Source organism: Vulpes vulpes, chromosome X, assembly GCF_048418805.1.
Source record: "Vulpes vulpes isolate BD-2025 chromosome X, VulVul3, whole genome shotgun sequence".
NCBI lineage: Eukaryota > Metazoa > Chordata > Mammalia > Carnivora > Canidae > Vulpes > Vulpes vulpes.
The window spans coordinates 52,100,620-52,126,153 of NC_132796.1; the positions used below are offsets into that span (position 1 = coordinate 52,100,620).

A 25,534-nucleotide genomic window follows, 5' to 3' on the forward strand; every position below is an offset into this window, starting at 1 on the left:
CCCTAGCCATTGGCAAACACTCATGTGTATTCTGTTATAATTGTTTTCCCTTTGCATCAGTGTCATATAATTAGAAACATTTAAAAAAGAAGCATATAGCATGGCTTCTTTCACTTACCATAACGCATTGGAGACTCATTTATGTTGTTGCATGAATCAATAGTTTCTGCCCTTTTTTTTTTTTTTTTGCTGAGTTGCATTCCATTATATGAATGTCCCATAGTTTATCTATTCACCTATTAAAGGATATTTGGGGGTTTTTTCCCACTTTTTGGTGATTATGAATTAAAGCTGCTATAAAAACATTTACATATAGGTTTCTGTGTAAGCATAGGTAAACATTTCACTTGGGTAAATACCTAGGAGTGGAATTGCTAAGTCATGTGGTAAATGTGTGTTTAACCTTATAAGAAACTGTCAAATTGGGACGCCTGGGTGGCTCAGCAGTTGAGTATCTGCCTTCCGCTCAGGATGTGATCCCGTAGTCCCGGGACTGGAATCCCACATTGGGCTCCCTGCATGGAGCCTGCCTCTCCCTCTGTCTCTGCCTCTCTCTCTATCTCTCTGTCTCTCATGAATAAATAAATAGAATCTTTAAACAAAAAGAAACTACCAAATTGTTTATCCAGTTGTTCATTGCTGGTATTTAGAAATACAATTGATGGGATCCCTGGGTGGCGCAGCGGTTTGGCACCTGCCTTTGGCCCAGGGTGCGATCCTGGAGACCCAGGATCGAATCCCACGTCGGGCTCCCGGTGCATGGAGCCTGCTTCTCCCTCTGCCTATGTCTCTGCCTCTCTCTCTTCTCTCTCTCTCTCTCTGTGTGACTATCATAAATAAATAAAAATTTAAAAAAAGAAATACAATTGATTTTGGTATATTAACTTCTGTCTTTTGACTTTATTAGTCTAATAACTATTTTGTAGGTTCTTTGAGATTTTCTGCACAACCATGACATCTCTAAATGCAGATTTATTTCTTCCTTTCTAATCTATGTGTCTTTTATTTCTCGTACTTGCCCTATTATATCAGCTTGGACCTTCAGGATGATGTTGAATAGGAATGGTGACAGTAGAAACCATTCTGTTTTTCCTGATCTTGGGGAAAGGACCCAGGCTTTCACCATTAAATATGGTGTTAGCTATAGTTTTTTTTTAAGATTTTATTTGTTTCTTCATGAGAGACACACACACACATACAGAGAGAGAGAGAGAGAGAGAGAGAGAGAGAGGCAGAGACAGGCAGAAGGAGAAGCAGGCTCCATGCAGGGAGCCCGACGTGGGACTCGATCCCAGGTCTCCAGGATCAGGCCCTGGGCTGAAGGCAGCGCTAAACCACTGAGCCACCCAGGATGCCCTATAGTTTGTTTTTTTTTTTTTTTTATAGATACCCTTTATCAGATTGAGGAGGTCCTTTTTTAAAGATATTATTTATTTATTTGAGAGAGAGAGTGTGTAAGCAGGGTATTAGGGGAGGAGATGACACAGAGCCTGTCACACAGCTCAGTTCCAGGACCCAAGATCATGACCCCAGCCAAAATTAAGAGTCAGATGCTTAACTCTGAGCCACCCAGGTGCCCCACAGATTGAAGATATTCTTATGTATTCTGAGTTTATTGTAAGTTTTTATTCTGAGTGTTTTGATGTTCAATTTTGAAACCAGCCTTGCATTCCTTGAATAAATGCCACTTTGTTGTGACATATCCTTTTTATGTGTTTATTGTTGAATTCAACAGTATATAAAGTTAGAATTTTTCTAAAATAAAAATTATGTGTAAAATTTTTGCATCTCTGTTCATGAGGGATATTGGTCTGTTGTTTTCTCATAATGTCTTCATCTGGTTTTGGTATCAAAGTAAATGTTGGCCTCTTAGAATGAGTTGGGAAGTAGTCCTTTTTCAGTTGTCTAGAAGAATTTGTATAGAATTAATATTGTTTCTTTCTTTAAAATTTGGTAAAATTTACAAGTTAAGTCACCTGAAGTGTTTTTTGTTAGTTTTTGCTTTGTGGAGTAGGTGGAAATCAACTAAAATTCAGTTTTTAAAAATAGATATAGGGTTGCTCAGATTATATATTTCTTCTTAAGTAAGCCTTGGTAGTTTGTGTGTTTCAGTGAACTTGTATGCTTCATCTAAAGTTGTCAAATTTATTGACATAAAGTTATCCATAATATTCCCTTATTATCCTTCTAAAATCTGTAAAAGCTATGGTAATATCATCTATCTCATTCCTGTTATTGATATTTTATGCCTTTTTCCTTTTTCATGATCAGTTTGGCTAGAGGTTTATCAAAGAACCAGCTCATTCTTACTAATGGTTAAAATGGTAAATTTCATGTTATGTTTATTTTATTAAAATTTTTAAAATGTCCCCAAAACCCCAACTCATTAGTTTCCAATCTGATCTTTATTATTTCCTTACTTCTGGTTTGGATTTAGTTTCTTAAGGTAGAAGCTGAAGTCATTGATTTGAGGGTTTGGTTGTTTTTGTTTTTGAGGGGGGAAGAGGGGCAGTGGGAGTAAGAGAGAGCAAATCCCTAGCAAGCTCCATGCCCAGCACAAAGCCTGACACAGGGCTCAATCTCACAACCCTGAGATCATGACCTGCATTGAAATCAAGAGTTGAACATTTAACTGTGCCATCCAGGTGCCCCTTCTTTTTCTGATATAAGCATTTAGTACTATAAATTTCCTCCTAAGTGCTCCTTTAATAACATCCCACAAATTTTGATACTTATATTTTTGTTTTCATTCAATTCAAAATATATTCTAATTTCCCTTTTGATTTCTTCTTTGACCCATGGGTTATTTATAAGTGGGTTATTTAGTTTCCAAATATTGGGGTTTTTTTCCTAGATATCTTTGTGTTATGATTTCTAATTTAATTTCTTTGTGGTTAAAGAACATATTTTGTGTGACTTGGATCTTTTCAAATTAGTGAGGCTTATTAAGGCCTAGAATATGGTCAATCTTGGCAAATATTCTGTATGTACTTAAGAAGAATGTGTATTCTGCTATTGTTGGAGAGAGTGTTCTATAAATGTCAATCTTGTCTATTTGTGCTGTTCATTTCTACTGTATCTTTGCTGATTTTTCTGCCTACTTATTCTATCGTTTATTGAGAGATGAGTATTCAAATCTCCTGCCGGAATTATGGATTTGTCTTTTTTTCTTGTAATTCTATTTTGTTTCATGTATTTTGAAATCTTATTAGGGGCATAAATATTTAGGATTAATTGATCTGGGGATCCCTGGGTGGCGCAGCGGTTTCGCGCCTGCCTTTGGCCCAGGGCGCCATCCTGGAGACCCGGGATCAAATCCCACGTCGGGCTCCCGGTGCATGGAGCCTGCTTCTCCCTCTGCCTATGTCTCTGCCTCTCTCTCTCTCTCTCTGTGTGTGACTATCATAAAGAAATAAAAAAAAATTAAAAAAAAAAAGATTAAAAAAAAGGATTAATTGATCTTTTCATTATTATGAAATGATCTGTTTTATTCCTGGTGATATTCTTTGTTCTGAAATCTACTTTTTTTTTTATAATACAGTCCTTCCAGCTTTTTTTTTTTTTTTACTAATGCTAGAATGGTGTATATATGTATATATTTATTTATTTGTTTGTTTGTTTGTTTATTTGAGAGAGAGAACACCAGCAGGGTGGGAGGGGCAGAGGGAAAGAGAGAAGTAGACTCCCCACCGAGCAGGGAGCAATGCAGAGCTCCATTCCAGGACCATAGCCAGCACCTGAGCCAAAGGGAAATGCTTAACTGACTGAGCCACCCAGGTACCCCTAGAATGGTATATATTTTTTTAACACTTTGAGTTTTAACCTATTTGTGCCTTTATTTTTAAAGTGTGTTTCCAGGGTGCTTGGCTGGCTCAGGGTCATGAGTTTGAGCCCCACACTGAGTGTAGAGATTACTTAAAATACATAAATAAAATTTTATTTTTTTAAAGATTTTTAATTTATTCATTCATGAGAGACACAGAGAGAGAGAGAGAGAGAGGCAGAGACACAGGCAGAGGGATAAGCAGGCCCCATGCAGGGAGCCTGATGTGGGACTCGATCCCGGGTCTCCAGGATCACACCCTGGACCGAAGGCAGCGCTAAACCGCTGAGCCACCCGGGCTGCCTCATAAATAAAATTTTAAAAAATAAATAAAGTGTATTTCTTGTAAGCAGCATATTGTTGAGTCTAGCTTTTATAATATAGTCTGACAAACTGCATTTTAATTGGGGTGTTTAGACCATTTGCTTTTAATATGATTATTGATATGGATAGGCCTGACTCTCTTATTTTGCTATTTTCTATTTGTCCCATCTATTCATCATTCCCTTTATTTTGTTTATTTTTTGGCTTCTTTTTGGATCAACTGAGTATTTTGTGATTTCATATTATCTCCTTTGTTGGCTCATGTATGATTTTGGTGCTTAAATTAGTGATATAAAACATTAAGGGTTAAGTTCTTTTGAATAATTGACTCCTTTATGAAATTATCTTTTTTATTCTCAAAAATATCCTTTGATGTGAATTTTACATTATCTGATGTTAATATATCCCCTTACTCCACCTTTCTTTTGATTACTTTTAGCATGGTATGCCTCCATCAAAAGTGAAAATGTTCTCAAAGATGGTTACTTTTTAGAAACTAAGTTTAGTTAATTTTGTTTGCTTAAAAATTTCATTCATTGACTTTAAAAGTTAAGAATGTGTATCTAATTATGTCTCTTAAGGCAAGAGAAACAAAAGGAAAAATAAACTGTTGATAGTACATCAAAATAAAAAGCTTTCACACAGTGATGCAAGGCAACCTACTGGATGGGAGAAGATATTTGCAAATGATATAGCCAATGAGGGGTTAATATCCAAGATATATAAAGAACTTGTATAACTCAACACCAGAAAAACAATCAAATTAAAAAATGAGCAGAGGACATTTTCTAAAATGACATTTTCTCAAAAACATACAAATGGCCGACAGACACATGAAAAGATACTCAGCATCACTAATTACCAGGAGAATGCAGGATGTGGAGAAAAAGGAACCTTCATGTATTGTTGGTGGAAATGTAAATTGGTGTAGCCACTGTGGAAAACGGTGTGGAGGTTCCTCAAAAAGTTAAAAATAGAAATACCATATGATCCAGTAATTCCACTACTGGGTATTTATCCAAAGAAAACAAAAACACTAATTTCAAGATATTTGCACCCCATGTGTATTGCAGCATTATTTAGAATAGCCAAGATAAGCAAGCAACCTAAGTGTCCGTTGATAGATAAATGGGTAAAGAAGATGTGATATACACAATGGAATGTTACACAGCCATAAAGAAAGGATGAGATCTTACCATTTGTGACAACATGGATAGACCTAATAATACCTCTAGGGTATTGCTAAGTGAAATAAGTCAGACTCAGAATGACAAATACCATATGATATCACTCAGATGTGGAGTCAAAAAAAAACAAAAACAAATGAATAAACCAACAAAAAACAGAATCAGACCTATAAATACAGAGAACAAACTGATGGTTGTCAGAGGGAAAGTGGGGGGTGGAGGCATAGGCAAAATGGGTGAAGAGGAGTGGGAAGTACAGGCTTCCAGTTACAGAATGAAGTCATGGGAATAAAAAGAATAGCATCAGTATAATCAATGATATGTAATAGTGTTGTATGGTGGCAGATGGTAGCTATACTTGTGAACAAAGCATAACATATAGAGATATTGAACCACTATGTTGTACACAGGAAACTAGTGTAACATTATGTGTCAACTATACTCAAAATTTTTTTTAAAGAATGAGTATCTATTTATTAAATATAACATATAAAATATACTTTGAATTCCTTATCATGACTAGTTAAGGACACGTTAAGGAGAAAATGGAGAAGGCAAAGACAGTGTATAGAAATACTAGGGGGATCCCTGGGTGGCGCAGCGGTTTGGCGCCTGCCTTTGGCCCAGGGCACGATCCTGGAGACCCGGGATCGAATCCCACGTCGGGCTCCTGGTGCATGGAGCCTGCTTCTCTCCCTCTGCCTATGTCTCTGCCTCTCTCTCTCTCTGTGACTATCATAAATAAATAAAAATTTAAAAAAAAGAAATACTAGGATATCTAGAGAATGATTTTCTACAGAAAGCCTCTTTCTTATGACCTTTTGGGATATTTCTGTTAAAAGCTCTTGGAGAGCTATTACAATTTTGGGTGAGTGTAGGCATGGATGAAAATCTCACTTCTACTTATGTGGGCTCAGTTCTGAGTGAAATTAAGTCTGGAGCTGAATCTAGCCCATGGCCCAGAGAGTCCTCATCCCTAATCCAGCATCACTGATTTCTCTTTTAGAATTGGCTTGCAAATGAAATTGAGGTTATGGTCAGTACTGAGGAAGCCAAACGCCATCTGAATGACCTTCTTGAAGATAGAAAGATCCTGGCTCAGGATGTGGCTCAACTCAAAGAGAAAAAGGAATCTGGGGAGAATCCACCTCCTAAACTCCGGGCAAGTACCCCAATGGAAATATGTTATCAATAATCAGATTCTGCACTCCCCAGAAACCCTCACAACTTTGGAGGATTACTTTCCTTTTAGCACCTCACCCTTATTCCCATTATTCTTTACAGAGGCGCACGTTCTCACTTGCCGAACTACGTGGTCAAGTTTCTGAGTCAGAGGATTCCATTACAAAGCAGATTGAGAGCCTAGAAACTGAAATGGAGCTCAGGTAATAGGACTGTCTCTAAGACATTGTAATTTATAAAAATTTATGCCTGGAATCAAAATAGAACCTATCAATCCAGTGATTCAAAAGCTTGTTTTTCAAAGGCTTTGTGATGATTGAGAAATGAGAGAATGTAGCAATTTTTTGAACCATATACTTCACTAGACATGTTAGACATATTTTTTCATTCAGTCCCTCCTTATGAGGTATACCTTATGAAGTAAGTATCATTCTTCTGACTTTAAATATCTAAACAAGTTCGGAAATTAAAAAAATATTTTTAGACCTTTTGTTTTGAGAAAGACAGCATGGTGGGGGCAGGGCAGAGGGAGAGGGAGAATCCCAAGTAGACTCCCTGCTGAGCACAGAGCCCAACACAGGGCTTGAACCCACAACCCCAAGATCATGACCGTGGCTGAAATCAAGAGCTGGACAGCCAACTAACTGAGCCACCCAGGCACCCCAGAAGTTTAGAAATCTTAAGAAACGTGCTCAAGGTTATACAGAGCTGGGATTCAAAACCTGGCCTATCTAATTCCAAAATCCATGCTCTTTATGTTGCACCCCATCTTGGTATTTCTGAAATGTAGAACCGGCTAAAAAGAAAACTTTAGAAGAAGTTAAGAACTGATGCCAGAAGAGCAACAGTACAGAAAAAAGAGAACTTTAGAGATTATTGGCTAAGTAGATGTAATAATGTATAAGTAAAGCAAACATGAGCATTAGATTAATAAGTAAAGTACATAACATCGTACTTGGCATATTAGAATTGCTCAATGCACAGTCTCTCTTTCTCCTTTTCTGGCTCTAAGACCAGAAATTATGCTGCTCTAATCACTATTATTGTCTTTTAAGTATCTGTAATCTCTAGAAGGAATGAACTTCCACAGAGATTTTATAGGGTCTTAGGATGATAGAATTGTATCACCCACAAGACCTTAAAGATCATTTGATTTGTTTTGAGCAACACATACTAGCTATTTATCTTTGGATACGTCTATAAGTCACTCAACATTTGAGTTTCTGTTTTGTGCTGCCCTGGATGCATACAGTTGGATATACAGAAAGTAGATGGCACACCCCTGCTCTCAAGTGGAAATAGTATAATGACAGAGGGGTAGGTTGGAATCATTTGTTAAAATTTCAGGAATGTAAACCATTGATAGCTTACCACATTTATGCCACAGAAACTAGCAAAAGCTACAAATTGGGTTCATTTTTTTAGTGCTGGTTTTTATTTTATTTTTTTAAAGATTTTATTATTTATTAGAAACACAGAGAGAGAGAGAGAGGCAGAGACACAGGCAGAGGGAGCCCGACGTGGGATTTAATCCTGGGTCTCCAGGATCAGGCCCTAAGCTGAAGGCAGCGCTAAACTGCTAGGCCACTGGGGCTGCCCTAGGGCTGGTTTTTAAACATTTACCTGCACACCACTGTGAATAATTAAATGATTAAATGTTAGGCAGGTGCCAAGTAGAGAGCAATTAAACAGGTGAGTTTAATCAAGGCAATTTTCCTAAACTTGATGAGACAGAAACTAAATTTTAAAATGCCTAAGGGAGGGATCCCTGGGTGGCGCAGCGGTTTGGCGCCTGCCTTTGGCCCAGGGCGCGATCCTGGAGACCCGGGATCGAATCCCACATCGGGCTCCCGGTGCATGGAGCCTGCTTCTTCCTCCGCCTGTGTCTCTGCCTCTCTCTCTCTCTCTCTGTGACTATCATAAATAAATAAAAAAAAAATAAAATACCCAAGGGACATGAATTGTCAGAGGAGACAGGAAAGGCCATATGGTAGACGATAATTCTGAAGTGTTCTGGCTCCCCTCTTCCAAGAAGCCTTCCCTGACACTTTATCTCCCACTATTTCTCCTCTGTAAACTCCTTTAGAACTTAGAGTCATCAATCATATATATGGTACAGTGGATGTGTTATCTTTATACATTTATTATTTTTTACGGGTATTAGTCTTGTCAATATAAATTGATTGTAATCTTGGTGAAGGAAAGGGCTATATATTAGACCAGAGTTCTTGAAGCATGGTCTGCAACCCCTGGGGTACTCTGAGCAACCGAAACTGTCTTCATAATGCTATTAAGACATTATTTTCCTCTTATACTACAATGACATTTGCTGTGATAGTTAAAGCAACAGAAGACAAAATTGCTCATACCATAGCTTGAATTAAAGCAGTGGCACCAATCTGTACTAGAGGTCATTGTATACTTCATGACCACACACTTTCAGTTGTTTTTTTAGATCAGTTTTACTTAAGAATGGCTTTGATAGGGGCGCTTGGCTGCCTCAGTTGGTAGAGCATGCAACTTTTGATCTTGGGGTCATCAGTTCAAGCCCCACATTAGGGAAAGTAGAGCCTACATTTAAAAAAAAGGCTTTGATAAAGCAGTGTTAATTTTATTAAATTTCAACCCATGAGTTCAAATCTATTTAGTATTCTGTGTGACCAAATGGGAAGAACACATAGAGCACTTGTACTGTTTTGCTGAAGTCTGAGGGTTGTCTGGAGGAAAAGCACTTGTGCAATTGTTGGAGGTGTGAACTCAATAGGCCTCTTTTTTCCACGGAACATCCGTTGTGTTTGAAAGAACGACTGACAAACTATGGTTATTCAGGCTTGAGTACTTGGCAGGCATTTTCTCAAAAGTGAACAGAATGAGCTTGTCACTTCAAGAAAAACAACTGGTAGTGTTTGTCACTAAAGATAGAATTGAGCTTTCAAGCAAAACTTAGAATTCTGGAAAACTTTTATCTGCTCCCATGAGCTTGACAGTTTTTTTTAACTTTTCTGTTGAGACCAGCAGTGATATTAACTATTTATTTCTTGATATTGTATAATGAAATGTGTTATCATTTGGAGATTTTGCATCACTCAACATTGCCCAAATATGTTACAGAATCATCTGTGGGTAAAAGATCCATTCAGATTGGAAGATAGATCAATGGGTTTTAATATAAAAGAGTAAAAAGTTTACAGTTTCAGATTCCACATTTCAACTAATTTTTAAGGAACTACCACTTGTTGGGTTTTAGTGTAGTCTCAAAGAAGAACGTCCACAGTTATCTGAGTAGGCTACTAAAATGTTCCTTTGTCCAACTACATATCTATGTGAGGCCAGATTGTCTTCATTAACATCAACCAGAACATGTCACATGTTTGCATGTGGGAGTTGTGAGAATCCAGTTGTCTTCTACTGAGCCAGATATTACAGAGATTTATAAAAGTGTAAAAGAGTCTCATTCTTCTCACTACATGATTTTTTGTTTTAGAAAATATATTTTTCATAAAATAGATTATAATGGATTATTGTTATTTTAAGTGAATTAGTGAACATTTAATTTTTTCTCAGTTTTACTTTCAACACTGTAAATATCTATAGGTGCAATGTATATGAACAGAATTTCTCAGAGGTCCTCAAATAATTTTTAAGAGTGTAGAGGGGTCCTGAGACTCCCAAGATTTGAGAACTGCTATCTTAGATTATTTTGGTACTAAAGAAGAAGATCTTTTATAGTACCTTACATAGCAGCATGTTACACATATGCTGGTATACTACCTTTCATTGGACACATTGCAAATTTGAGAAGGAAGCTACTAATGAAACTGAAATATTGTGTAAACCTTGGTCTCAGACCATACTTGATTAGAAAGTATCTGTAAGATATAACCAGGGTCAGGGTATCTAATCTTCTTAGAAACTTCTCAGTCCTGTGGCAGGCACATCAAGATAACCTCTCATAGCACTAGCCATAGTTATCAATTTGATATTTGGTCCCAGCGAAGAACATCTACCTGTTTGTCCTTTTTAAATTTTTTTAAGATTTTATTTTATTCATTTGAAAGAGAGAGAAAGCACCAGCAGGAAGGAGGGGCAGAGGGAGAAGGAGAAGCAGACTCCCCACTTAGCAGGGAGCCCAAAATGGGGCTTGATCCCAGGACCCTGGGATCATGACCTGAGTCGAAGTCTGACTCTTAACCGGCTGAGCCACCCAGGTGCCCACTGCTTATACTTTTGAGTATACTTTTGAGTATACTTTTTCCCTTCAGGTCTCCAACCTGATTCTTATCCTTTTGAGGCCTCCTGGTTCCTTCATATCACAATCTGAACTCATATGCCTCAAGACAAAGTCACATTACAGTTAATATACTACAACAGAACCCTACTAAAACAAATTTTTTCAAGCCCCACCATGTGACACATTTATTTCAACCAGTATTTCATAAAATAAAATCACTGAGATAGTTTCTTGGATTCCTTTTGCATCAGGATTTGAGATACTAACCAGCTGACTCAGTCATTATTTAAATGATATTTCACTAATACCTCCATCCATAAACCTATCTGAAGAGCTCCACAGAGCTCTCCTCCTTGGTGTTAAGGATACTAGCAATAAGTCTCACTGTCTCTTTCCTTGAAGGAGTGCCCAGATTGCTGATCTACAGCAGAAGTTGCTGGATGCAGAAAGTGAAGACAGGCCAAAGCACCGCTGGGAGAGTATTGCTACCATTCTGGAAGCCAAGTGTGCCCTGAAATATTTAATTGGAGAGGTAAGCATCACTCTTCTTACCAGCAATTAGAAGTCTGGCCAGATAGGTTGAAATAAGATGTTAACCTGGAATACTATTGTAGTGCCATTGCCACTTTTCATGGTAGAAGCTGCAATGACACTAGAATTAGAGAAAATAGTTTTATGGGTAAAGGTTGGTGTGAACAAATACAGCCCAGTCACTTAGAAAATTGATACCTGATAGCCTGGCATACAGCAAGTGCTGAATAAATGTCTGCTATTATTATTGGGAAAGTATCAGGATGCCATAGTAGGCCACTGGTTATACATAAACTATTGTACTGTACTACTTTTCAAACTATTATACTGTACCTATGAGATGTTTTCAAAAAAAGTTTAAGGTACAGGGCACCTGAGTGGCTCAGTGGTTGAGCATCTGCCTTTGGCTCAGGTCATGGTCCCAGAGTCCTGGGATCGAGTACTGCATCAGGCACCCCGCGGGAAGCCTGCTTCTCCTTCTGCCTATGTCTCTGCCTCTCTGTGTCTCTCATGAATAAAATAAAATCTTTAAAAAAGTTTAAGGTACAATCTAGAAAAGAGGAAACCTAATCATCTTTTGACATACACCCATCTTAAGGAAAGTCCCATCTTCACTGACTTTAAAATAATATGTCATCTTACATTGTCACAAGAGGAACTGAAGTTGATTGCCTCTGGTGATTGAGGCATTTTCACTTTGAGATGAGCATACAAACTCCAGCTCTGGAAGTTTGAGCAATGTTATTCCTTTATACATTTTTGTATTGGGTTAGCAGATTTGTCCTACCAAGAAAATCCTGATTGTTTGTGTGAACACTGGTATTATGCTGTTCACCGTGTGTGCCAGTAGAGACTATAAAACCAGGCCAGCATAGGATATCAATCTAGCCTGAAAAGCCAGATCTACAGTGCCAGCTAACATGTCTACTAGTTCCAACATGTGAATACAGACGTTCTGAGATGGAACATAATTGGCCATAAGGGTGTGTCCTGTGGATTTCTCTTCAGAATGAAGGAAGAAAGTCTTAAATATCAGAATTTGGAGTTGTTAGATACTGTTTATGTTCAGTTTATTCTTGTCCAGAGACAGAGCAAGAGATTGAATGACTTTAGCAGTGGCTTCTAGCTTGAAGAGATCAATCTCAACCGAAATAGTGAGTCTTGGCCTGGATAGCATTGTTACCATGTGTAGAATCCATGTGACATAGAAAAAGAAGAATGGGCTCGGACATGGAGGAACTTTTCTCAGTCCATTTCAGGAAAGCTGACATTTTCCTGCCTAATGAATGGGGAAAGGTGGCCATTCTCCAAATAAACTGATCTTCTTTTATCCCTTCCAGCTGGTCTCCTCCAAAATACAGGTCAGCAAGCTTGAAAGCAGCCTGAAACAGAACAAGGCCAGCTGTGCCGACATGCAGAAGATGCTGTTTGAGGAGCGAAATCATTTTGCTGAAATTGAGGCAGAGTTACAGGCAGAGCTGGTCAGGGTAGAACAGCAGCATCAAGAGAAGGTGAGCCCTGGCAAGCCCAGAAGCTACACTGAGAATCAGTGTCATTGCTTTTGGTCGGTAGATTTGAAAAGATAGTAGGGTGGGAGGGGAATATGAAGTTTCCTTCAAAAGCCCATGTTGTCTTTTCTAAATTTTGCAAACAAGGAACCTGAAAAAGGAATGACTTGTCAAAGTTTACACATACAACGACTCTTAGCCTTCAACTTTCATACCAAGGTTAACATTGTGGCCGGGCTTACTACTTCCAGCCACGAGAATGAAAGGTAACAAGTACGCTCTAAATCCGAGGAGTCATCTGGGTCACAGCTTGGCCTAAGCCAGAATTCCTTTCTCCCCTCATTCCTTTGGTCTCATTTGTATCTTTCTCTAGGTGCTATACCTTCTCAGCCAGCTGCAGCAAAGCCAAATGGCAGAGAAGCAGCTAGAGGAGTCAGTGAGTGAGAAGGAGCAACAGCTGCTGAGCACACTGAAGTGTCAGGTATGATAATGGAGCAGAAGTCTCCAGAGATGGGATCCACAGGCCTGACTGCGAATCCTATCTGATTTACACCACTGTACTTGTAGCGGACAGTGACTACTGAAAAAAGGTTTATAATAGTATTCTCTATGGCCTCTTGGCCCTATCTGATCAATGTAGGGGTATTTAGAATGCAACCACACATAGGGTGACCTCCTTTGGGGAACAGAAATGACATTGCTTACTCCATACCAAATTTTGAGGCCTCCTGGTTCCTTGCCTCAGCCCCAAGCTCTAAAAGAGGTGGGAAAGTTCAGTCATCCCATAGAATCCTAAGGGCATTCAGCTTTCTCTTTCTATTCTTTTCTCTTTTTTTCTCTTTCTGAGGTTGTTCTGAGCTGAGACCTGACATGTTTGTAAAGTGCCTGGGGTCTGAATATCTCCCAGAGCCTGGGAACACCACACCCCTTAGCAGCGTGTTGGAACACTATTTTGTCCAACTTAGAATCTTTTTTTCTGAACCACCAGTCTCTAGGGTTTCCTTGGCACCTCCCATCTAAGACATAACCAAACTAGTTAAGGTCGTATGCTGAATTATGAATCTAGTTGTCTTTAGTGCCAGGAAGTTTAATCAGGCTTATTAGAGTAGCAAATGAACTGCCTAGTCTATGTTTAGAAGCGTAAACAAAAGCATCTGTAGACTTGAAAGAAACAAAGCTAACCGTCCGTGTGGGTCTCTTAATCAGCATCCTGATGTGAATGAATAAGGTATGTAAGGCTAGGGAATAGAAAGGAATAAGGAAAGCATTTAGGGCAGAGCACATGGTTCTTGTGAGCACGGTCAGGACTGCTTGGGAGTGATGGAACAGAAGTGGCACTCAGGACACCTAGGAACTGGTAGGAATCAGACATTTTTCTGTGTGCCAGTACCTACTGTGCAAAAAAACCATCCGCTGCCAGCAACTTAGCAGCAATATGTTTTCATCTATGTGAGTTGTTTGGTAACCCACATGTAGTGCCCAAAATAACCCCACCTATCACTGTATTATTTGGAAATAGGATGAAGAACTCGAGAAGATGCGAGAAGTGTGTGAGCAAAATCAGCAGCTTCTCCAAGAGAATGAAATCATCAAGCAGGTAGTGCAGCTTCCCACCCATTTTATAATAAGCCCTGGGAGACCCTGTTGCAATTGAGGTCAGCTTTTGGGAGCAGCCCTGGGTATGACAAGTTGGCTCTATTTTTGAGGTCTGTATCAAATTTCTATATGATATGGTCATGTGCATTTCAAAATGGTATAAACACGCATTTTTAAAATTTTTTTAGTTTTATTTAAATGCAATTAATTCACATGTAATAATATTGCTGGTTTCAGAGGTAGAGGTCAGTGATTCATCAGTCTTACATAATAGCCAGTGCTCGTTACATCCTGTGCCCTCCTGAATGTCCGTAAACACACAGTTTTTAATCTGTTCTTTTCTGAATCTAATGCTCATCTTCTAAGGTGAGTGTCCTTCAACCTACTTTACTATTAACCCACCTCACTTTACTATGTCTTAAATTCAGCTAGCCCAGGAATCTTTATGTTTTAGCCATTAACACTCCCAGAAGCTGCCCTGCACTATATACTATGTTTTTTTTTTCCAAACAGAAACTGACCCTCCTCCAAGTAGCCAGCAGACAGAAACCTCATCTTCCTAAGGATACCCTTCTATCTCCAGACTCTTCTTTTGAATATATCCCACCTAAGGTAAACTGCTCAATGATGGTAATAACCTTCATATGGCCATGGTTGAGGGGAAGTGTGCTAAATTAATCTTTCAAAAGAGGTTGGGAGTTAAAAATCCCAAATTCTGGAGTGCCTGGCCAGCAACAGTCAGAAGAGCACACAACTCTTGATCTCAGGGCTGTGAGTTCGAGCCCCACATTGGGTGCAGAGCTTGCTTAAAAGTAAAAATCTTAGGGATGCCTGGGTGGCTCAGTGGTTGAGCATCTGCCTTCAGCTCAGGGCATGATTCTGGAATCCCGGGATCAAGTCCCACATCAGGATCCCTGCATGGAGCCTGCTTCTCCCTCTGCCTGCATCTCTCCCTCTCACTCTGTGTGTCTCTCATGAATAAATAAAATCTTTTAAAAAAATAAAATAAAATAATAAAAATCTTTTAAAAAATCCCAGATTCCAGCATCTCAGTTTTCCTCAGAGTCCCAAATAAAACTATAGTCTTGAGGAAAATAGGCATTCCTTCCCCAGAAGGCTGACTTTTGGCCATGTACAGGTATTATGTAACAACTGAGGAGGAGCAAGAGAAAAGGGCAGTGTTCAGCTATCCATCCAAAGATACTTATCTCATCATATCATGAGTCCCTCTTTCCTCCCTCAGATTGCTCAGCTTCTATGCCTTCAGTTTCCATCCCTTCAAAGACTCTGCAAGGCCAAAGGCTGCGGCAGAATCTCTTCTGATTGGTAAAGCCAAGGGAGTATATTTGAGGGAGTCAGAAATCTCGGCTTGAGAATATAGCTGGCAACAGCTACTGGAAAGATATGATATACATGTATTTTTAAAATTTTATTAAGTAATTATTCCAAACCTTTTTTTTTTCTTAGCCAAAACCTTCCCGTTTTAAAGAAAAGTTCCTGGAGCAAAGCATGGACATCGAGGATCTAAAATATTATTCAGAGCATTCTGTGAATGAGCCTGACGACAGTGCTGGTGATGATGATGATGGGGCTGATGAGGAATGGAAGCCAACAAAATTGGTTAAGGTGTCCAAGAAGAACATCCAAGGGGTAGGAGGCAGCTCTCATCTCTGTCAGGGGTTCTGGTCCTTGCTCTTTACTGCCAGTGGGTATGTGCTGGCCCCATATCCCTGAGCCCCTGAGTCCCATTCAAAGGCATTGAGGAGTCCTTGTTGGGCCAACTCTGTATGGAGCCTGGGGCTAGCAGAGAAGGCTGCCTGAGTGCACAAGATGGCTCTCTTCATGTTTTCAGGTTCTTACTAAGTCTGAACGGGTTAGTGGTATCTATACCACTTCATTGAGGCTGGTTCCAAAGTGATCATGTAATAATCCTTCATATTTTTATAGCATTTGACAGTTTATCAACCATTGTCATATAGGTTATCTCTTTTTATCATCACCAAAAAATCCAGTGAGGTATTTATTATTTGCATTTTATAGATGGATTGGAGACCCACAGGGAAATGACCTTGCTCAAGGTCATAAAACTGAGGACAGTCAGGACTTGAAACCAAATATTCCGACTCCAAATCCAGTTGTTTCTACCACATCATGGTCATATCAGTAAAAATTGCAGGCTAGAAGCTATCTTCCTTGCCTCCCTAGACTAAGGGGTAATAGTAATTACAGAAAAGGCTAGTAATTAAGATCAAACAATCAAGTTAAAGTTAGTTAGGACCAATTTGACTTTGTGGCATGCTTTATTTACTTCCACAATGATAGTCCTACATAATTACCAAACCGAGGTGTTTTCTGTTGAAACATTAACTTCCCAGGCCCTATAGTTCACCACTACCCCAATTGTGCCCTGCAACCACATTGCACTTAAAGAGAACAGTTCACAAATGACCCTAACAGTTCACAAATAACACTGGAAGGTTACATGATTTCATTAGCTGCTTGAGCACCTCATAGGGGACTAAGCCTTAAAAAGCCACAACACCAGAGCGAAGCAAGTAATGAGGAATTAAGCTAGTCGTGGTGGCATTAAGTCACTTGGAAAGAATCATCAGGAATGCAACACATCCCATGTTCTTAGTGGGGCTAAAGAGCTCATCCTCCAGCCTCAGAGAGCTTATAATCTAGTGGGAAAACAAGGCAAAGAAATAGAAGCATACCATAGAATCTCAGCATATTCATCTTAGAGAGATGGACTGAAGGATTTTAAGAGTGACTATAAAGCTAAACCAAGCGGATATAGTTTAGAAAGATGCCATGAAAGAGATGACTATTACTGCATTATAAGATGGAAAGGGAAATACAGTCTTGGAAGCAACTGGGAGACCATTTCTGGCACAACGAACAGCAAATTGCAAAGACTTAGTTATAGAGGGACAGGAGACACTTACAGAAAATGGGGCAGAACGTGTCTGACTTTCATTCACTTAATCAACAAATGTTTATGGACTTTACTATGACCGAAGTGGAGAGCATGAGCTGAATATAGACGCAAGGGTTAGCTAAGTAATAGGAAGCAGAACTGAGAAGTAAACACAGAAACAAATATTAGAGGACCAAAAACCCCTGGGAAGACGTGTCCAAATGTAAAGCAAATATGTATATCCTTGTTCTTGAAGCAAGCTTTCCATATGTATCATGGCAATGTTGCTCCACATGTAAAAAGGAAATAGAGAAATCTAGTAAAAATTGTAAGTAAGTATTGGTTATTAATGACAAATTCAATATCTAAAACTGAGAAATTATTCTTTTCTAGGCTTTTCCCCTGATTTAATAACTTAAGAGTATAATTGGGCATTAAGGGAGACAAGTTGGCACACGATCTAGTTTCTCTCTTTTAGCAACCTTGAAGTACATGGATGCTGTGACTGCTCCCTGATCAGACTGCTCTTAGAGACATTAGCTGTAGACCTTCATCCTATTTGCGATTCCAACCCAGCTGAAATGGGCTGGCATTATTACTTTAAAGGAGACTGCCGCAGGCACCAAAATAATGACTTGTCTAGAACTAATGCTGAAAAAGGAGGCTTCCTCAACCAGGCTTCCTTTATGTACTAAGGAGATGCTGAGGAACAGGCCATGTGCTATAGGAAAAGAAATAGCTTCAAAGCAAGGTAGACATGGATTCTCATCTTGAGTTTGCCACTGGCTAGTTGGATGACCTGAAACAGGTCACTTAATCTCCCTAGGCTTCTCATTCCTTGTCTATGCAATGAAAGGATTAAACTAGAAAGATGGCTGTGGAAGGTCCCTTCCAGCACTAATATCCTGAATCAAAGTAACGGTCAAAGCTGTATAAATATTTTTCAATTAATTAAGGAGTGTTAGGGATGCCTGGGTAGCTCAGCGGTTGAGCGTCTGCCTTTGGCTCAGGGCGTGATCCTGGAATCCCTGCATGGAGCCTGTTTCTCCCTCTGCCTATGTCTGCCTCTCTCTCTGTATCTCTCATGAATAAATAAATAAAATCTTTAAAAAAATAATTAAGGAGTGTTAATAATACTAACTTTATATGGTGTTTTATGGCATCTGAGTAGTTAAAAGAAGGAATATGTGCAAAAGCACTCTGTGACAAATAAAATATCATGCAGATACTGTTACTGAAGGACTGTAAGCATTTTACAAATACTCTCATTTGTCCCCTTTGACAGAAAAGAGGAAGCAAGAATTCTTATCTCTTCCTTAGTGATGAGAGAATGGAGATGAACTTGAATGAAGTGACTTGTCCAAGGTCATACCAAGTTTTATTTTTTTTAAGATTTTATTTATTTATTCATGAGAGACACAGAGATACAGAGAGAGACCCAGGCAGAGAGAGAAGCAGACTCCCCACAAGGAGCCTGATGTGGGACTCGATCATGGATCCTGGGATCACGCCCTGAGCCAAAGATAGACACTCAACCACTGAGCCACCCAGGCATCCCCATACCAAGTTTTAAATATAAGACTAGAGCCTGAGTCGCCTGCCATTGTCTGGTATTCTTTATGTTAAATTTTTTACCAGATCTTATTCTGAGACACAGTGTGACACTGAAACCAGTGCTAGAAGAATTACAGACTCTGAAGCAACACTGACTGCACATTAGAATCTCCAAGGGAACTTTTCAAGGGAACTTTACCTGAACTTTTCAGGTAGTCTGGGACCCCACCTCCAGATATTCTGACTTAATTGGTCTGAGGTGGGATCTGGCCTTTTTGAAAATCTCCCCAGAGATTTCTTATGTGTAGCCAGGTTTGAAAACCACTGGTTTAAAGGAACCCCAGAGGTCTTTCAGCTCTACTTCCCACTCTATATAAAGAATCCCTTTATTACAGTGATTCTCAGCTGTGGTATTGGGACATACTGGTGGGTTATACACACACACACACACACACCATGTACTACATACATATATTTTTGAGGTCAGGTCTGTGACAAGTCATTATCCCTCTCTTACGTTCTGATCTGGGTCCTGAGTGTGAAAGAGAACAGGATGAAATTACAGCTAGTGGAATGGCATTCATGCGATGAATACATCTGTCATGTGTGTCATGACTGTTCCAGAATACCACACTACCAGGGGTTTATCTAGCCTCTGCCTGCTTGAAAACTTCTAGTACTGGGAAGCTCACAGTCTCATAGGGAAGCCCATTGGAGCCCACCAACTGTTAGGAGGTTGTTCCTTGTTGAGCTAAAATGCACTCTTATAAATCATCCCAGTGGGGGATGACTGTGTAAATTCTAATTGTTCTTCCTTATGACAGCCTTTCAGATACCACTCTCATTCTGTTATCCCTTTAGATAAACTAGAGACACATTGACAGGATAATAGAATGTTTTGGAGGCATTTAGATGAATTTGCAAATGTCAGAGGACCATACCCAGGCTGCGGCAATGGATCAATGTCATCTTGGTGAAGTCTCTCTAGGACATGTCATAGAACTCTGTCTTTTGTCCTGTGTTATTCAGAGGAGCAAGTTTTTTTTTATTATCATGTCCAGTATTGGCAAGGGTGACTAATGTGGGCATTCCTGTCTATTACTATTAGATATGTACATTGGTATACTCCTGGAAGGCAACTTGAAAATATGTATCAAAAATCTCCAGTGCCTGGCTAGCTCAGTCTGTAGAGTATGGGTAGAGCATGTGTCCCTTGATCTTAGGGTTGTAAATTTAAGCCCCATGTTGGATGTAGAGATTGCTTAAAAAGAAAAATCTTTTTTAAAAAGATATGTATCAAAAATCCTAAAAATGTTCCTGTCCTTTGGCTCAGTAATTATACACATAAGAATTTATACTAAGGAAATAGTCACTGGTACAAAACAGGATGCATTCATTCAACAAAACTTTTGTGAGAACCTAGCTATATATCAAGCACTGTTTCTAGGTGCTGAGTATATAACAAACAAGACAGGTAAGATCCTTGGCCTTATGAAACTAAAGACATTCTTGGTGGAGAGAGACACACAATGGCCAGAAAAACAAAATAATTTTAAATGGTGATAAGAGATAAACAGAGAAGATATAATGAAGTCATAAAGAATTCTGGGATTGGAAAATAATTCTTTAAAAGAGTGTTTGGGAGAGGCCTCTCCAAGAAGGAGATACTTAAGCAGAGATCTCAGCAAAGTGAAGGAGCAAATCAGGGAAAGAACCAGAGGGAAAACATTTCAGGAAAAGGGAGCAGCAAATGCAAAGACCTCAGACAGGAATGAATTTGGTTTACCAAGGAATGACTCTAAAAGACAGGGTAGCTGGAGAGTATTGAAAAGTGGGAGAGAGCAGTCAAGGGCAGGCCAGAAGGGTAGTTAGGGGCCAGATCGTAGAGAGCCTTGTCTATGATGGGAAGATACAGATTGTGTTTATGTAGCAGGATACCTATGGTAACATGATTGGTAATAGGAAACAATTTCTTTGAAAACAATCTCAATGGGATGCCTGGGTGGCTCAGTGGTTGAGTGTCTGCCTTTGGCTCAGGGCGTGATACCAGGGTCTGGTCCTGTGTCTAGCTTCCTGCAGGAAGCCTGCTTATGCCTCTGTGTCCCTGCCTCTCTCTGTCTTTCATGAATAAATAAATAAATCTTTAAAAAAAGAAAAAACACAATCTTAATATCTAACATTAGGGGACTGGTTAAATAAATTGATGTTTTCACATGATCAAACACTATATACAGCTATTAAATATTAAAAATCATGGTTTCGATTTTCCAATTTTATAAAGTGATCTATATTAATCTCAAAATCAGGAAAAAGGATATTATAATGGTTTCTTTTCGCTTCACAACTAACAGAACGATGGTGATGGTTTTTCTATGAGAGAGACTTAAGGGCTTATATTTAACTGTAAGCTCAGTATGGATTCACAAAGATATGACAGGAAAAAAAGCTACTGTGGTTTTTAGGCTTCATAAACAAGACTGTTGGGTCCATAGCAAGGGAGTAGTTCTGTGTCAATCTACCTCACAATGGCCACCAAAACTAGAAAGTTATGTTCTTTTCTGGATGTCACAATTGAGGATGAACTTGGACAAATTGGTGTATGGCCAAGGTGGTGAGGATTCTTGGAAACCATGTCATGTGGTGGTTCATTGAGGAAGCTAGGTATACTTACCTTTGAGAGGATCTGGGCAGAGGCGGACTGGGGAGTGGAAATTATGCTCAGGGTTTGAGCAGGAACGCTGCGAGAGTGTGGTTAAACTGATTCCTTCCTTATCATTGCAGATGGCAGAACTGAGTCCTGTGGTCAGAAGTTATATAGGAACTATCCTCTCAGAATAAATAGAGCTTCAGATAATTAGACCAGGGACATTAAAAAAGGAGCTCCCATACATCAAATCAGGCTCTGGACAGTTGCTGAGGTCTCTTCTGACTCTAATCCATTATTCCGTGAGCCCTGCCACCTATGTTTGTTCCAAGCCAAACTACCCCCCCTTCTTCTGCCATTTCTCTTATAACATCACTTCCTATAGCACTGGTCACCTGCCTCTTTTCTTGTCTACTGTCCTCTTTATTAAGCACATACACACACTGAACTCCCAAGTATATGCACAAGGAAGCATACTCAGTGATTACGTGGGTTCAGTAAGTACATGGGAAGCACTCACACTCACACACCAGCTGTTACTACTGCAGCCTTGTTGTTAAGGGTGAACGTGGCACCCTGAGGAGTATGACTAAATCGTGTTCATAGAATGAAAATGAATGGAACTGAGCAACACAGGGCAATATATAATAAGATACCACTTATATAAAGTTTCAAGACATGGAGGATCATTCCTTAGAGTTTTTAATGGAAACTCATACGTGGGAAGAAGACCTGCATGGAATAATAAACACCTAATTCAAGAGACTTTGTCCCTGAGAGAGAGGGAGGTGAATGGGATTAGGAAAGGGTAGATAGGAGGCTTCCATTCTATCTGCATTTTAGTTACTAAGGGAAGAGTGAGAACATGAGTGGATTTTTGTTGTTGTCGTTTATGCTTTTACATACCTGGGGGGAAAAAAATGATGTCCTGAAATAGGGCTCATTATTTCCAATGGGGTCTGACTGACCCAGAATCAAGTGAAGCAGTTGTTCTCCATGCTTTCCAAACTCCAAATTTCTGACTGACTGATTTGCTTTTTGACAGCCATTTCACACTGTTGACTCATGGAGCTTGCTGACACCTCACATCCTTAGGCCATTTATTTTGAAGATTTTATTTATTTATTCATGAGAGACACAGAGAGAGAGGCAGAGACACAGGCAGAGGGAGAAGCAGGCTCCAAGCAGGGAGCCCAACGTGGGACTCGATCCCGGGTCTCCAGGATCACGCCCTGGGCTGAAGGTGGCACTAAACTGCTGAGCCACCCAGGCTTGCCCACCTTAGGCCATTTTACACTACTTTTAAGCCAGATCGCTGCCCCCCCCCCCCATATTATATTTATACAGTTGATGTGGAGAGGACCCAGATGCCAGACCTTTGTTTATCCCTGTCAGAACTTTTCTTTCAACTTGTAGCACATAATTCCAGCCTGTCAAAATATTTTTGAATTGTGATTGTATTATCTTACTTATTAATCATCCTTCCAGTTTTGGGCCATAGTTACAGCCAATAAACATGCCTGGCTTGTAGACTGGTTAGGAGATACATGAGATTTTTGTACTTATGTATATGAAAGGACTCTGAAAACTGTAAAGTGCCATACAAATGTAAATGATTTTATTTCATGTCATTGATGATCTGTTAAAATGTTGAACGATTAAACTGCTGAAGATAAAGCCCAGACTGACACTGAGCAAACTGTAGAAATGTGAGTTGGGTGAAAGTACTGCTTGGTAGATCTTAAGATACCGAGTCACTATACTCAGCCCTTCCCCGCACCATCCAATTTGCAGTTCTTCACTTTGACCATAAAACTATCATGTGAGTCTTTGCCAGTGACCCTGCTTTATGATGGTATCCCTCCAATCTGTCTTTCAAATATATAATCCAAACATGAAAGGATTTGTCTAGCATGACGTGTTCTTAGGCAACATCTCGTGGTTTTGGTGATCTTTGTTTCACTGAAGAAGAGGGCGCTGAGGAGAAAGAAGGGTGGCAAAGTTGATGGGGCTTTCGATTTTTTTCTTAAAAAGCTGGCAAACGAAGGAAAAGCACTTTACATTAGTCTTCTAACCCTTTCAGTAATGCATCTGTCTCCAAACCTGTTTTTGCAGTGCTCCTGCAAGGGCTGGTGTGGGAACAAGCAGTGTGGGTGCAGGAGACAAAAATCAGACTGTGGCATGGACTGCAGCTGTGACTCCACAAAGTGTAGGAACCGGCAGCAAGACAAGGTAGGGTCGATTCCATTGCCCCTCACCAGCCCTTCTAGTCTCGCACCAGTTCCCACCACCCTAAAGCCTGGAGTTTTCTGCACAGCTTTTCCTGCCCTTCTCCTGCCCACTGCAACCAAGGACATTTCACTTCTCGGTCTTTCTTCCTCTCTGTGAGCCCAGCGACACATCCCCTTCAGAAATCACAGCCCTTCCCAGGAGATTTCTAGATACACAGCTCCTCACGCCCAGCCTTGGCTGTAAAGTTTTGGTGCAGTTTCTGAGGCAGGGACAAGGAGCAGAAAAGGCAACTACAGGCACAGAGACCCACAGGACCAAACTAGTCCAGAGGCTTAGCTAGAGTTCTGAGGTCCATGAGGCAGCTTCCAGGAAGGAACTTAATCCTTCTGACATCTTGAGACTTTCGTTGCTTAGACCCTCTCCATGGGAACTAGCTATTCCATGGCTCTAGGAAAAGACCCACAGGAACTTGGTCTTTCAAATAGTCACTGTTTTGGGCCAAGTTCACTGTAGCTGTCCTCCTTATATTGCTCCCAGGAATAGCAAACTCAGGGCAACAAAGACTTCCTTACTCCTACGTGTGCCCCGTGGCAAAATCTTATTCCTACAGCTCTCTGTGATACACAACAGCAACAGCTCTGGCAAGCTTGGTATAATGCCCCTTCATCAGAAGTTTCTTGAACATCAGCATGTGAACAGCCCTGCCCTGGAGCTTCTATTAAAATGACTTCTAAGGCAGGTAGTCATTAGAGGACCAGCTTGGCAAGCTGGGGGTCAGGCTAAGAATCGTAGAAGTAGTCAGTAACTTAATGATTTTCTGTTCCCATGGTCCTTCCAGTTTGGGTTCTGAGGTCCTCTGGAGGCTCCATGGAAGTGCTTCTTGAATGGAGGACCATGGCCTGGCTTAGTTTGACCCCATGTTGATCCAAGCAGCTCTTTCTTTACTTATTTCCATACTGGGCTTCCTCTTAGGACATCAGTTGTAAAACCACTTATCTAGTCCAGTGCTCCCATTATACAGGGAAGGAAAGTGAGACCCAGAGATAAGCTTAAGTGACTCATTTAATATTACACAGCTGGTCATGACAGCTAAGATTAGACCTCGGGCTTCCTGACTCTCAATCCAGTTCTGTTTCCATGACAACAGGCTATAATTCTAATCCAGGCTCTACCAGAGTTGCCTGGTTACCTAAGTAACTTTTCACTATTGGCCCAAGTTCCCTTCTCGGAAAGAAAAACTAATACAGTCAACACCCTGTAGATATGCTAAAACGGTTATTCTGGATTCTGGAGGATGGAAGCCGAACCAAAGAAATGACCAAGGTGTGGCCTTGTTTTGAACATTGCTTTATGATGTGCTCTGTGCCACTCTCCTACCTAGTCCTTTGCCTTCAGAGGCTGCCTTTGAGCATTTGTAATGGCAAGAAACCCCAAGCAGGGTCCCCTTAAGATTTGCTTAGGCTGACTGGTTAAAGGGGAGCAGACTGATTTTGTAACCCTGGTAGCTGAATTTCTAATCCAACTGTCTGATTCTCAGGATAGCTTGAGCACTGTTGAGAGGACCCAGGATTCCGAAGGCTCTTTTAAACTAGAGGATCCCACAGAGGTTACCCCAGGATTGAGCTTCTTTAACCCTGTCTGTGCTACTCCTAACAGCAAGGTAGGTAGGCCAAAGGCAGGTGCTTCCAACTATATTAGCATCTTTCTCTGCATTAGCTATGACAAAGTGCAGTGGGAGAAAAAGGAGTAGAGGTATAATCAGCTTGCTGGGAAGTGGGAATTGGGCATAGGCCAGAGTCCTT

The 25,534-nt window shown here is 40.1% G+C and overlaps 1 protein-coding gene across 3 annotated transcripts in view; it reads left to right on the forward strand.

Annotated features, from left to right (window-relative positions):
- Window positions 1-25,534, forward strand: part of KIF4A (kinesin family member 4A) — a 126,121-nt gene that overhangs the window by 99,663 nt on the left and 924 nt on the right. For all 3 annotated transcript variants that reach the window (XM_072744539.1, XM_025982856.2, XM_072744540.1), the window contains 10 exons: window positions 6,341-6,496; window positions 6,619-6,719; window positions 11,150-11,279; window positions 12,619-12,789; window positions 13,160-13,267; window positions 14,306-14,383; window positions 14,896-14,994; window positions 15,850-16,032; window positions 23,616-23,732; window positions 25,270-25,392. In XM_072744539.1, the coding sequence (XP_072600640.1) occupies window positions 6,341-6,496; window positions 6,619-6,719; window positions 11,150-11,279; window positions 12,619-12,789; window positions 13,160-13,267; window positions 14,306-14,383; window positions 14,896-14,994; window positions 15,850-16,032; window positions 23,616-23,732; window positions 25,270-25,392 (1,266 nt within the window). The remainder of the gene's footprint in view (window positions 1-6,340; window positions 6,497-6,618; window positions 6,720-11,149; window positions 11,280-12,618; window positions 12,790-13,159; window positions 13,268-14,305; window positions 14,384-14,895; window positions 14,995-15,849; window positions 16,033-23,615; window positions 23,733-25,269; window positions 25,393-25,534) is intronic.